This window comes from Tiliqua scincoides, chromosome 4 (assembly GCF_035046505.1).
Source record: "Tiliqua scincoides isolate rTilSci1 chromosome 4, rTilSci1.hap2, whole genome shotgun sequence".
Classification (NCBI taxonomy): Eukaryota; Metazoa; Chordata; class Lepidosauria; order Squamata; family Scincidae; genus Tiliqua; species Tiliqua scincoides.
Genome location: NC_089824.1, coordinates 108,291,617 through 108,306,508, shown reverse-complemented (window position 1 = coordinate 108,306,508; position 14,892 = coordinate 108,291,617). Strand labels below are relative to the sequence as shown.

General features: G+C 45.4%; 1 protein-coding gene across 1 annotated transcript; it reads left to right on the top strand.

Moving 5' to 3' along the window:
- The first annotated feature begins 3,363 nt into the window (after positions 1–3,363).
- Positions 3,364–11,858, top strand: LOC136648417 (leucine-rich repeat-containing protein 52-like). The gene is made up of 4 exons (XM_066624526.1): positions 3,364–3,983; positions 4,943–4,958; positions 7,032–7,137; positions 11,602–11,858. Exons 1-4 carry the CDS (start codon positions 3,364–3,366, stop codon positions 11,856–11,858), a joined length of 999 nt encoding a protein of 332 aa, XP_066480623.1.
- Positions 11,859–14,892: the final 3,034 nt, after the last annotated feature.

Below are 14,892 nucleotides of genomic sequence, written 5' to 3'. Positions count from 1 at the left end.
AGGCTATGCCGTGTCTCAAAAACTAGACATGATAGGGCAAAACAGATGCCATTTTTGGAATCAGCACCCCAAATATACCCAGGAATTGGTGTAACGTTTAAGAAAGCAAAATGTGTGTTGGCCTGTGTAATTAAGAGACGTATTTCTATGATTGTCACAAATGGTTGATACGTGGCAGCAAGGCCTGATTGGTCAGGGTTGGAGGTGAACTGTTTGATTCATGTATCCCTCCATCCAATCTTTTGTTTTATACTGCTTGGATTTTAAACATGCCAATAAAGGTTTCTTGTATCTCTCCGTTGTATACTGCCTAGCTCACCTGGGTTTGCTTTTCAAGATCTTTTCTACCTTTTCCCCCACCCATGCAACCAGAGATGGCTGTGTCTTGATAACCTTGCCCAGGGGTGGGAACTTCTTGTGGGGCAGCATTCCAACAGGTGAGCAGCAGGGGAGTTCCAGCTGGAGGCAGGAAAGGGTTAATGTGAGCAGGAGGGGGGAAGTGGGACTGGGCTCTCTTTTCCTGCCTCTGACAGGAAGGAGGAATGGATTATCATTGGACAAAGGATGGGCACTCTCATATTTTCATTGACTGAGTGAGGGCAGGAGGAGGAACCCAAGGAAGTTATTGCCTTATGATAGGCTGGGAAAGGAAGGGATGCAGGGAAGGTAAACCCCTGCTAACTGAGCAAGAGGCACTTTTTCAAGTGGGTGCTCCTCTTTTATTTAGCAGGGGGAGAGTAACTGGCCCTCCTCACCCCAGCAGTGTCTTTTCTAGTGGCCGCCTGCTGGTGTTCCTTTGCATCTTTTTAGATTGTGAGCCTTTTTGGGACAGGGAGCCATTAGTTGTTTGTTTGATTTTCTCTGTAAACCGCTTTGTGAACTTTTTGTTGAAAAGCAGTATAATAATAATAATAATAATAATAATAATAATAATAATAATAAGGCAGTTCACAGTGATTGTGATTTCCACCCTCATTGAATAACCAACTGCAGTGGGACTACTTCTGAGTAGGGCTGCAAAGGATCAAGCCATCCTGGTAAATCTCCCAGCTGCCTATGACCCTCTTCCCTCTGGCCGCTTCTGTCCCCACTCTCTCGCGCTCCCTCCCACTCCTCCCAACCTCAGGAGTATGCTCAAAGAGAACTCCCACACACACACACACACAGAGCCCAGCCCCGTTTTTTTCCTCAGCAGGCTTTTCAAGGGGGGAGGGAACTCGATTCAAGTCCATTACAGTCACTAAAGGGTGATTTGGAGAGTTGGAAAGTGTCCCATAACATAAAGTGTTATGACTCTTTTTCAAGTCAAGTCGGGGGGGGGGGGGCAGTGGCTCAGTCTCCTTGAGCCAAGCCACACTGGATTTTCCCATCCCAGCACTTGCCTCACAATCTCTGCAGTACTCAGCAGATGCCTCAGCAGGTGTAGATAGATAGCCTTTGGCAATCCTTGTCATTAACCCACAAACCTCCCTGTATCTTCTGAGTTTCATGTGCAGTCAAATTGTCAATACCACGTGCAGCGCAATCCTGAGCTGCACATGGGCTGTCCCTTGCGCCGGCCCAGGAGGGTCACAAACATGCCATAAGGGACCTTTGCACCTCCTCGTGAGTGGGTTAGGCCTGCGGAGGCTGGAATAAGCCTCCACACTGACGGAGGCTCTGAGTCTTGTTGGCCGACACAAGATTCAGGGGTGGGCAGGGACGAGACGGGAGGGAGGCATTCTGGAGTGGGAGGAGGACAGGCAGTGGGCAGCCCCGGGTAGGTAGGATGGGTAGGTGGGGAGCAGGATGTGGGGCTGCGATTCAGCAGTTACGCCAGATCCCAAACAGCCGTTCCCAGGGAGTTCGGAGCAGCTTCAAGCTCCTGAGGTGGCGCAAGTCCGAGGAGTCCCAGAGGGGTCAAGGTGGCTTACCCGGAGGTAAGGGGAAGTTTCCCCTTACCTCTGGCTTAGCTGTTTTGGGCACCTATTCTGCGCTGGATACAGCGCCAGCCTCTTGGCTTGCCTGTTCGAGCGCAGGATAGGATTGCACTCATAGTGACACACTCTCTCTCTCTCTCTGTGTGTGTGTGTGTGTGTGTGTGTGTGTGTGTGTGTGTGTGTACACATTAGTGATTCTAGACCACTCAGGGCCTAATCCTATCCAACTTTCCAGGGTTGATGCAGTCATGCTGGCAGGGTGTGCACTGCATTCCGTAGTGGAGGGACAGTCACAGAGGCCTCCTCAAGGTAAAGGAATACCTGTTCCCTCACTTCGGGGCTGTACTGCAGCTGCACTGGGGCTGGAAAGTTGGTTAGGATTGGGCACTCAGTACTGTTGTAGGGGAAGGCATTAGATCAGCTGCAGTCCTACAGTCAGATGGACTCTCCTAACCATCACTCCAGCTACTCAAACAACTGGGATGACCATAGTAGGCTCCCTTTGATCACCTGCTAATCTCATCTTAGAAAGCACTGGACATTGTTTTAAGGACCAACACCTGCAACTGAGAGGCCCAGTTTGTTTGATGGTTTTTTTCTCTTTTACTAATTAAAGGGGGTAGAAATATATTAATAGTTATTACTGTATTAGGCATAGAACACTTTTATAAGAGAGCCCCAAGGCCTTTATCAGTGAGCATCAGTGTAGACCATCCTGAAAAGTGCTACACAATCACCATGGCTATCAGGAGTTGCTTGTAGATGTATGGGTATCCTGTTATCAGACAGCATTGATGTAGGCCTCTTAGAGAGGCACTGCACACACCACACTCCAGAATTCATTCATCGTTTTTCCTGGTCCTGACAATGGCAGAAATGGCATATCATAAGCTATCTGTATTGCCCAGAAACCTTGTTGGTATCTTAATTACACTAATAAATCTCATATCCTTTCTCTATTGGTATGTTGATTTCCTTTGTATCCAAAAAGAACCATTGCCTCTGGAGATATACTGGGCCATTGACATGCTTTACATAATGTGTAGTTTGGTCTTAAAGAATTATGTACTGCACAGCCAGTCATTTTGCAAGCAAATGGGTGAGGTTCATTTTGATTGTGTGTGATTATTACAGGAGCATCAGGTGTCCCTATTTTCACCTATGAAAGACTGGAAGGTATGTAAGATATACAAAGATTTTTGTAAAAGAGATGAGCATTTGTTAAAACACAGAACTTATGATCAATTCTAGGCAGGTCTCCCTGGGTATCACAATAGATGCATCATCACTCATTTCATGGGCAAGCTGATGATGTCATAAAGTTAACAGGTAAAAACTCAGATGATACAGAGCTGTCCCAGCAGCAACTGGTTCTCCTTTAATCTTGAAGTTTGGAAGAAAGCAAACATTCTCCCACCCTGGGTAAAGAAGGAAAATACTCAAGATGAGGTATTTTGTCTTGACTGCTTTTCATATTTCTACACCTTTGTGGTTGGCTCTTTTAATTGGACTCAGATGGCCAGAAAAGAGTCTTGGTTGCCCACCAGAGTGCACCTGTGAAAATTGGGAAGTGAACTGCACGGGAAAGAACTTACGAAGCATTCCGACCACAATTCCGCTGCCTACCAAGAAGTTGAATCTGGCTGACAACAATCTCACCTGCTTACCACAGTTAGAAATTAGCTATCTAAATGAACTGATCTACCTGGACTGCAGCCATAACCAGCTAAATATGAACTACCCATTTTCATTTCCTGATATGACCCAATTGACATACCTGGATCTCAGTTACAACAATATCTCCTACATAACCGCCTACACATTCAGACAATTGAACAAGTTGCTCTTCCTCAATCTCTCAGGCAACCGATCCTTGAAAGAGATAAAGGACAAAAGCTTTGGAGGTAATACCATGCTGAGATATCTGGATCTGAGTAACTGTGGCTTGACTTACCTCAGTGGTGACTTGGTCAAACACCTGCACAACCTTCATCAAGTTGGAGTAAATGGTAACCCCTGGCATTGTGACTGTGACTTCTTGGAATTTTGTGCCTGGATGAAGGAGTCTCCTGTTCAGTTTACACGTGAGTCCTTTCTGTGTGATAAATTATGCTTCTTCATAATTCTGTGGAATGGTTTACTCTGTTTGTAGACACTGGATTGCTTTCTCGAGTCACTTCTACAACCCTGGACACAGACAACTTGAATGAATATTTACAGGCTTCATAACACATTCATCAAAGACAAGATCTAGAACAGGGGTGTTCACACTTTTTTGGCTCGAGAGCTACTTTTAAACCCAGCAAGGCCCGGAGACCAGAGTTTTTTACAATGTTCACACCATCATAACATATAACATTTATGTGTACAATGTATGTTGGTGTACCTTGCATAACCACATGAGCCAATATTGCACAACACAACATAATTAACTATAAACATTTTTTGTAATTACTTGAGTTTACTTTGATGACTTGCACTGAAGTGAATCAGCCAAGGACGCATAGTCCGGACAGTAGCTGCTGACAGCCAGCCTCAAGCACACTTCCAAATGTTCATCAGTCATGGTGGATGGTGGAATAAAGTATTATTATTATTATTATTATTATTATTATTATTATTATTATTATTATTATTAAATATGTGGAGCCCTTCCTGCCTCAGGTGCTCTTATATCCCTGAGGGCCCTATTGCCTTCAAGTGGCTGCAGCTGTACAGCACACTCTGCTGGATGCCCAGGCCTTACCCTTAAAGGGGCCACTGCTGACACCACATCTACCTCCTCACCAGATCTTCCATGATTCCAATACAAGTGTGTGGGGGGGGGGGGGGGAACAGATCTCTATACAGACCAGTGCAAAAACAGGGGAAAGGTGTGGGGGAGGGAAGATTGCTATATAGACATCACAGCAAGACCAGTGCAAAACCCCTTGCACACAGAACCAACAGATGGAAGTGGGGGGGGGGGGCAGATCTCCATACATACCAGTGCAAAAGCAGGGGAAAGGTGTGGGGGAGGGAAGATCTCTGTATAGACATCACAGCAAGACCAGTGCAAAACCCCTTGCACACAGAACCAACAGATAGAAGTGGGGGGGGGAGGGCAGATCTCCATACATACCAGTGAAAAGCAGGGGAAAGGTGTGGGGGAGGGAAGATCTCTGTATAGACATCACAGCAAGACCAGTGCAAAACCCCTTGCACACAGAACCAACAGATGGAAGTGGGGGGGGGGGGAAGATCTGCATACATACCAGTGCAAAAACAGGGGAAAGGTAAGTCAGCCCCAGTAGAGTCAATGGGGCTCACTCCCAGGGATGCGTGGATGGGAGAAAAGCCTGCCAGCGCCTCCTCTCCCAGGGAGGAGCCTGCCAGGTGCTCACTCCCTAGGCTCCCTGGACTTGCTCCCTAGGCTCGCTCCCTGGGCTCACAAGCCTGCCAGGGGCTCACTCCTAGGGATGCGTGGACGGGAGAGAAGCCTGCGATCGACTCATTTCACCTCGCGATCGACTGGTAGCTCGCGATCGACATAATGAGCACCCCTGATCTAGAATCTAGCTGGCAGTTCTTGACCCCTGTTACAGATCGAGGTTCAAATTACACACATACGAAAGACTTCAACTGTATGTAGTGAGACATGGCTAATGGAGACATCCTGTTTCTGCAACAAGAGAGGAAGCTTCTTACAGTAATATTACAATACAGTAATATTACTATTACAGTAGTAATATTTATGGGAAGTGTTCTTATTTTATATATCAAAAATGCACACATACAAGTAGGGACCTGCAACATATTATTGCAGCATCTAACTATGGTAGCCTCTTCAAATATTTGCTTGCTTTTATGTATTGGATATATGGTGTCTGCTCTACATTCCTGTATATGTTTTTCTGTTCATTTTATCCTCCAATCTTTTTTCCTCTCTTTGATTCATTTGTGCCTTTTCTCTCTGTCTTTCCATTATTCTTCCCTGCCATCTTCTTTCCAGTTTTCCTTTGCCTCTTGTATCTTTCTGTCTTTTTTTGTTCTCAGTATTTTCCCTATCATTTAACTCTTTGTCTCTTTTTACCCTTCTCCTTTCCCTGTGCCTATCCAATATTTTCAGAGTAAACATGCCCTGCATCAAAGTAATATGCTTTTGGGGCATAATAGGAGCCTATTCTCAATTCCCCACTTTTCTTCCAGCTGCTTTCCATGTTTTTCTGAGCCAACTGGACTCCATATGGTTTATTTCTGGATAAAGCTCTTTTGGGTGCAGGGCCCTGTTTCCCATATACAGGCCCAACTTTTTTTTATACGGATTTTTATACACAGCTTTGTCTCAACACAAATGGCCTCTGCAAATGAGAAGGAATGTGCTGATCCCTGGAGAAGGGGAAAAATGCATCCCTTTAGTTTAAAAATCTGCTTTTCTTACTGTTGTAGAGAGTCATGCAAGTGATCATTCCTTTCTTCAGCTGAGCTAGGCAAAGGCAGGGGATCCTTTGCATTTCTAATTGCTACAACAGTAAGAAAAACTGCTTTTAAACCACAGTTGTAAAGGAACACCTTTGTGTTTTTTTTAAACTGCTTTTATTTAATACATTTTATGGTATCAGCAGGGAGTCCAAGAATCAAACCTCTGTGGATGTCAAGGCAAGACCTTATTCCATTAGGAGGAATAGAGGGGCAAGAAACCTGGAAGTAAGTCTTTAAATCTATGTTTCCACTGTTTTTTAATCCACAGATTTTTTCTTTAAATCAACTAGGGGTTCCAGAATGGAACCCCAGTGGATAATGAGGGACGACCTGTATTGTCCATAATTTCCTGACACTGAGTTCTGCAAGACTCTTTCCAGTTTCTGGAATAATCATGCCCCAATTGTAGTAAAGCAGCAGTCACTCACTGTGTTTCAAACCTTTTTGATTCTACTCTGGTTTCTTTCTTTATCTTTCCCTTTCCCTCCTCCCCACCATTCCTTCTCCTCTCTAGACTTCAAATAAATAATGCTGTTTTCTATTAATCCTTCTCCTGCTTGGCCCTGCCTAACTCTTGACAAGAAATGACTGTGGTAAGTTGTGTTTAACCTCTCTAGGAATTGCTATCTCATTAACATCTTCCTTCTATAGGCGTTTGATTCCATTGATAGAGATCTTCTTTGGTCTAAATTAGCCAGCATGGGGATTGATAAAAGACTATTGATGTTAATTAAGATCTTATACTCCAACACATCATGTAAAGTCAGATATACCTGGAGTGGTAGCCTCACACACCCCATTGCTATAAACAAAGGGGTTAAGCAGGGATGCATTCTGGCTCCCATGCTATTTAACCTGTTCCTGAATGATTTAGCCCCAGCCTTGAAGACAGTGGATGGTCACTGCCCGATACTTGGGTCCTGTCTAGTGCCGCTATTACTGTATGCAGATGATGCAGCTCTTATTTCTCGAACAAGAATTGGCTTAAAACATCTACTTAATAAATCTATAGAGTATTTTACATCCAACAAGTTACAGATTAACTACTCTAAATCTAAAATCATGGTGTTTGCCAGCAATTGGAAACCATTTAAATGGTCATTTATGGGCAACAAAATGGAACAGATAAAGACATTCCGATATTTAGGCATTAATTTCCACTACAAGCATTCATGGGTTTCTCATCGGAATGCAGTCCTAAACATATCAAAAATCTCATCCCATCATTTTTTTTATTGCCCACTGCATGACACCCTTCGTAAGCACTATCTGGCTCCACTGCTGAACAAAATGCAGGGTTGGGAGGATTCATTTAAATTACAAACTCTTCTTTCTATAGAGGAAACTGACTCTCTGGACAAGGTTGCCAACTTTGTTTCTGGGATTCTGGCAGGACGGAATTCTGGGTCTTCTGCTATATTATGGTAAATGGGGGGAGGGGGTATTGGATGTTTATGATTGTTTTATTTTATTGGGGGGTTTGTGTGTGTGTGTGTGTGTGTGTGTGTGTGTGTGTGTGTTCTGGATGTTTGTTTGTTGTTCTGTATTTCCTTTATCTATGCCAATAAAGGTCTTATGTATGCATAGGCAGAATGAAGAGTGGTTGTTCTTCATTCCATTTATGGAGTTCTTGCCCCCTTAAAGTTTTGTTTTGTTTTTAAGGAAAGTTTAGAAATGTTCAGGTAGTTCCTTGCTATATCTGGGTGGCCCCATGTTTGCACCTCTCTCTCCTCTTCATGCACTCCAGTGGAGATAGGATGCTGAACCTAAGCATTACCTTATTCTAATACTATATCCACACACTACATTTTTTTATTCACCTTTTTAATGTAAACATCTAATAGCCTAGTTTGTGAATAAGACAAGTGTGTTTAGAAACATATGATTTGTACAAGTACGCTAATCAGAGAGCCCAGATTGGCTTGCAAAGCTCCTAACAAGTGTAAACCAGTCACAACCTCAGGTTTGCTGTCAAAAAATATGTGATGGCCCTCAGATAGGTTAACAAAAGGAGAACGCAATCGAGGAGGACTCGATTGGCCAGCATAAGTTCCTTGTGCTAGTCCAGGAGTGTCACAAAAGTGCTGGAAAGCACATTTACATCTCCTTGTAAGCCGAAGAGCCTGGCACAAGGACATGCACCAGCTCCCCGCACCAGATCTGGACTGGTGAATGGTAAGTTTCTGCCAGCTAGGGCAGCCATCACATGGGTGGTACAGAGGGTGGTAGGAGGGTGGATTGGGGCATTTTTTGGGGTGGGGGGTGGACTGGTGGGTGGACTGGGCCCAGGAGGGAGTGGGACTGGTCTGGACAATCTAGACCATATCCTGATCCCTCTCCCAGCCATCCTGGCATAACACTGGGCTGCTTCGATCGGAATCAGTCATTTCACTGACAGACCAAGTACTAGTTATAGGTACAGGAGTTCAAGAAACTAGGCTCAGTTGTGATGTGGTTACTGATCAGAGCAGCTTCAAATGAGATTCTTTTCTACACAAAGTTCCCTGAGGGAGGTATCAAACTTGGCAAAGCACCACATGTATGTTTCACTGCGTGCATATCCATGGCACACATGGCTGAAAAGTCCCAAGCAGTTACGATTTTCAGCATATATACATGCAGCAAACTAGGCAGAAGCCTGTAATCTGCACCCTTGGACAAAACTCAAGGGCAGATTATTTCTTTGCAGGCAGAAGGTGCCACGACCGGTCAGATGCCTATCTCATGGCCAGGACTTGGATGCAGTTGCAGCCACATCAACCTAACATATAGAAATCACCTATATGTCAGCAATCCTGTTGCTGTGATGACAGAGCTACACTGCCCCTCCTCCCTCACAAAGACCCGGAGGTCTTGGAAGTCTCACATGGCTGTGTTGCTTGCAGCACAATGATGGCAGCAGAGAGGAAGCTGGCAAAGTGGAAACAGCTCTTAGCCTTTGCTTCATTGCTAGGAATCAGGACAGAGTAGGACGAGACAACAACTTTCAGGCTTTGACCACCTTCCCTTTGCTTTGGAAGCACTAGTCAAAAAGCACCATAACTCCCCCTTTCCCCACTAGCAAGGACAAGATGGCATCTCCAGCTGAATGCAACTTAGGCTCAATCCACAGCCCAATCCTGTGGGCTGTTGTGCCAGCAGTGTGTGTGCACTATTGGCTCTGGGTGTTGTAAATGTACTGTAAAACTTTCTGGGGAGGCATTCTGGGGGAGAGGAGGGACAGAGGAAAGGGGAACAGGGGTCTTACCTGGGAGAGAGATGGGACCTGCACAGGGGCCTTTGCCAGATCCTACGCCCTGCATTGGGCTGCAAAGCACAACACGGTTTTTTGAGTCAGCGCCAGCAAAACTGCTGGCACAGATTCAAGTAGCCCCATTGCTGGGGCCAGGACTTTACATGGGGTAAGGGGACAAAAGTCCCCTTCCCTTGAGGAGACCTCCGGCAGCCTCCCTGGCCTTGTTGGATACAGCGGTAGCCATTTTGGCACCGCTGTACCCAGGGCTGCAAGGGAGGATAGGATTGGGCTGCCCGGAAGTAGATATGGGAAAGATTTTTCCACCTCCCTGACTGTTGGAGAACAAGGTGGATCAACTAGTTGATTGTGTATGGCAACTTCATATAAATCATGCACATGGTTTACAAGTTTTTCTTATATGGTGCTGGGACTAAGGTTATAAATAAATACATTCATAATAAAGCAACTATTATTCAGGATTTGATCTTTGAGGAGGGCACTGATTTGGTTTATGTTGTGGGAAGCCCAGTCCTAAAGGGAGTGCCACCACTGGATGAAGCAACACCAAAGTGGCTATCGCTGCATCCTGCGGCTCCCCTGCAACAACCAAAGGTCTCCTGGAGGAAAACCCCAAGCCCTGCAATGGGGCTTCTCACCAGCATAGAGTTGAAAGACTGTGTCAGGCCCTCCAACCTGACATGGAGTTCAGGATCCAGTGGAACAGAGCTCTGCCAATCCCACCCTCTCCTGCCCCAGTTCCTCCCTCCACCCTGTCTTTCCCCCTGCCCCATTCCACCCACTTTCCACCTCCCCCCACCCCAATACTACTTACCACCAGCCGGCGCTGCTGGAGCTGGCATTAAAGAGCTCAGGATTGGGCTCTAAGATTCTTGGAGAAAGGATGTGTTTTCTCCTCATTGTGTTTAGCAGCACCAATTTAAAGTCATTTGGGGGGCTTGGGAGGACACTGTGATTTATAAGGATTTCACTTCTGAAAGCTTTCCAGGTTTCCCATCTGCTAAAGTCTCAGCGTTGAGTGTAACTGGTGTTGGGCAATTTTGACAGACTAAAGGTTCTGTTTGTGTATTAACTGTCTTACTGCCTAAGAGTGGTGAACCTCCCCTGCCCCATGCCCTGGGGCAAAGGTTCGTGATTGGCGTCCCCTACAGGATGCTATCAACCCCCCCCCCCCGCCCTGGAGCATTTACCTGGAGCACATGGAGACTTGCGCAACTCCAGGACACGTCGAGGAAGTCTCCTGTTAACAGTATAAATACTGTTAATAATAAACTGCTTCCGGCAAACTGGGAGCCACACTGGGAGCCTCAGAGAGGCTTCCACATGGTCCTAGAGGCACATGCTGCTCCACACCTAGGGCATTTGCCCCTTTGATTTAATGGTAGGTCTGCCACTGCTGCCTAACAATCTCCCTACCCTGAGCTAACAGAGTTAATCTTTGACTCAGGGTTGGCCCAAAGCCACCTGGAGCCTGAGGCAGCATGCCAAATGCTGTCTGCCTCAGCTGGTGACGTGCCAGCTTCTGCTCCCCCAATGCACTAGCCCACTGCTCTCCCCTCCTCCACACTTGTGCTCTGTCTCCCCTTTCCTTTTCCAATCCAAGGAATGGAAAGAGAAAGAGGAGGAGGATCAGTGGAGACAAGCAGGCAGACAGAAGTGGGCACCCCTCATCAATCTGCTGTCTATGGCAACCAATTCAGTTGGCCTCATAGATGGGCCGGCCCCAGGATTTGTTCACATAAACAAAAAATGCTTCAAGTACCCAGCAATTAGAGGGCACAAGAGGAGATGAATCAGATCAATGTAGGACAGGGAATCCTCTGTGAGTCCTTTGCACCTCCCCAGAGTTCTTTCATCCATTTGTTTCTTGCCTTCCATCTGTCAACAAGCAATTTGATTACAGGCTTACCAGTCACTGTGTAAAATGCTGAAAGTGAATGCCCTCATCTTGTGTTTTTTCCCCAACAGATGCCAGTGACGTTATCTGCCACAAACCAGAGAGCTTGTATGGACTCACACTCTTTGAAGCAGAAAACACACTTCATTTTGAGTGCCTTACGCACTTAGAAAAAAACGATTTCATCTTCATGACGCTGATTGCCTTCTGTATCTTTTTTGGTGGAACTTTGGTAGCCGGGCTGGTTGGTATAAGCACAGTGATATATTACCACCCTGTAGTGAAGATGCATGATGATTCAGAGGATGAGGAGCAGAAAATGATTTAGAGCTGCTGCATTGAAGCTGTTGGACGTTTCAGATCTAATGTGGAAAGGACCATCATTGTGGCCCTTTTGTTTTATTACAAAATCCTTCAGGAGTAGTTTTGCCTCCTTTCATGGAAGATCTTTTCCTTCATTAACAGAGCACATAAAGATATTGCCTTGGACACTGGATGGGGAGACGGGTTGGTGGGGAGCCCTGGTGAGCTAGTGTGGTATCTGACTGGTCCTTTTGGGTTCCACCTGCCGAGCACATGGTGAGGGCCTTTGCAAGGGACTTGGGAAGGATGCAGTCCTTGAAATTTGGTTAAGAGGAAGTGAGGCGAGAAAAGCTTCCAAAACAAGAAGGTAATGCCAAAAAAGGTAAGGCAAGGGGCAGTACAAGGGGAACAAATCCCACTCTGTTATTGGGAAAAAGTTGGGTCCTGCCTCTAAGATCTGGGCCATGCCAGGGTTGGATTAGACTGCAGTTACCTCCTACAGCTGAAGAGAAAGCTTACTGGCACTGAAAGTCAAAGTCGCTGTCCTCAAACAGCAAAGCTTGCTTCACTGTGGTTGTTGCCATTATCAAGGAGGTTGTTACCACCTCAAGGTAGAAGAAGAAGCAGAACAGCCCTGGGGAAGCAGCTCCTGTTAGGTCCTCCTTCTCTACCTGGGGACGAAAAAAACAGGGTCATCCCTCCAATCCTTTTGGTGTCCACAGCTGGTTCCATGTTACTGTGGTTGCTGGAATCTTAATATATATCAGGGGTCTCCAAAATTTTCAGCACAAGGGCCGCATCATGCATCTGACAAAGTGTTGAGGGCTGGAAAATAAATAATAAATACATAGAGGACCGATGTGCTGAGAGTTTGATTGAATACAATATGTGGGTAGGAGTGGAGGGAGCAGAGGGCAAAATTCATTTGCACAGAACAAGGGGTGAATGGATTTTGAAAAAGCATCAAGCAACCTACAATGCAGATCTCAAACTTTTTTTGGTCTCAGTTTCTGCTCCTTTTTAAGGAACCTTATGTTTATATTTATATTTCAGGTCTCTCAGCATCAGTATATATCTCATTCAGCCACTAGATGTGCTGAATGTCATAGAATGTAATGGAATAATTTGTTCCCATTACATTGCATTACATTTGGCACCTCTAGTGGCAGAAGTGCATCTTTTGAGTTATTTTTAGCCCTGAGAAGCTGGGGAACATCGGGGGCCAGATAAAATCCTCCTGAGGGCCAGATTTGGCCCCTGGGCCAGAGTTTGGAGTCCCCTGATATATAATATCTCCACAAACAGGTTGCTTATTATATTAATGTTGCTATATTTTCCCCACTAGATTGGTTTGGGGTGTGTGTGTGTGAGAGAGAGCAATACAAATCCTCTGAAGATCAAATTATTTTTAATCAAATTCAGAGGATCTACTCAAGGCTCTCTTCTCCTTGGTTGTTATATGGATAAAGTAAAGAACATGTTTCTTGAAAGTTTTTTCCCCAGTATTTGAAAGTCTGGACAGTCTACATTGTTAGGAATGTCTTGTGAATTCTGTTTTGCCACACTATGAGAAATTCATGTGAACATGAACAGAGATGTTGAATTTGAAATGTAGAAGGAGAAATTTGAATACCTTCACTGCCCTGAAAAGGCACACATTCTTCTGCTCCGCAGTAAATTGGGGGGGGGGGGGAATCCATCCAATTCTGCAAGTTTCTGACATGGTGGGGAAAAAAACAGGTATGGTGGGTGCCCCTCCCCCAGAACAGTTTTACAACTGTTTTCAAAGTTGGCATGCATTTGGGGGTGGGTGGGAAGGGAAGAAACATATAAACAAATACATGTAAATGTTCTGTTGTAAAAGGCTGAGGGTGAGAGCTGCTCCAGTATTTGAGCAGCAGCTCAAATGTATATGCATAGCAGCACATTCTTATGCATGTCTACTTAGAAATAAGTTCCAGTGTGTTTAATGGAGCTTACTCCCAGGAAAGTATAAGATTGCAGCCTAAGCCCAATCCTATGCCCCACCATCTTCCACAGGTAGAGCTTGCACTGTATGCAGTGTTGGGGGGGGGGCAACCAGATGGCCTGGGACAGGTAAGTAAACATTTTACTTAGTTACCTCTCAGTAGACTGTATGGTCTCCAGTGGATCTAGCTTGACCTGTACCAGCTATTTTGCTAGTGTAAAGTTGAGGCAGGGGGTCTATCGGGTTGAAAAAAAACAGGGATAGAATCCTGGTGCTTGCTGCTGCCATCAGAATCCACCTCCTCTAGTCCCTGAACCTCTGACTTCCCCACACCACACCTTCCCTGAACTGCCCACAACCTACCTCCACTATCACTTTACCTGTTTCAATGTGGGCTGGGTCAGTGTATGTCAGGCACATAGAACCTCCAACTGTTTCCACCAGTGGCTCAAACATGCACAATAATGGCACAATATTTGTGCTGCCATTAAGAGGACTTATAGCAGAGGATTGGGAGGTCTGCTGCTCTCAGTCTTCTATTGGATTGTGCTATAGGACATTCTGGGAAACTGAGTAAGCACATACAGTACTCTCTCTGGGTGAAAACATTGTGAACATTTTCTTCAACAGTCAGGACAAGAGAGCATGAAGAACAGGACAAGAGTACATGAAGAACTGAACATAACTACTGACAGTAAAGAAATTACCCTCTCAAAACCCCCTCTAGTGCTGAGATATGCAGTTTTTTGGCCATGTGGCCTCCTCCATGTGACGAAGTCAACAGCATGGCAAGATCTACAGTAGGATATCCCAATCAGTCATTTGTATTCCTGGGAAGAAAGAAGGGAAGCAGGAAAAAGGGTGAAGCCAAGGTTATAGCATTGTTGACTGTAAGAGTCACATGGAGCCCATGTTCCTAAAATAATTGCACGCCCTCACTTCCCCTGCCATCCCATTATGTACAGTTCTTCACCCTGCTGGTTTAGGGAAATTTTTCAGTCCTGCTACCTGAGATCATTTTAAGTAGAAATCTTGGGATCTGAACCTTGTATATGCATAACAGGTGCTCTGTCAATGAGCCATTGTGCCT

What these genes read in the sequence shown, in the direction of transcription:
- LOC136648417 (XM_066624526.1), top strand. Translation starts at nt 3,364, where the DNA reads ATGAGGTATTTTGTCTTGACTGCTTTTCATATTTCTACACCTTTGTGG. An exon ending in CTTATACTCCAACACATCAT is followed by an intron (nt 7,138 to 11,601) that starts GTAAAGTCAGAT and finishes TTTCCCCAACAG; the next exon opens with ATGCCAGTGACGTTATCTGC.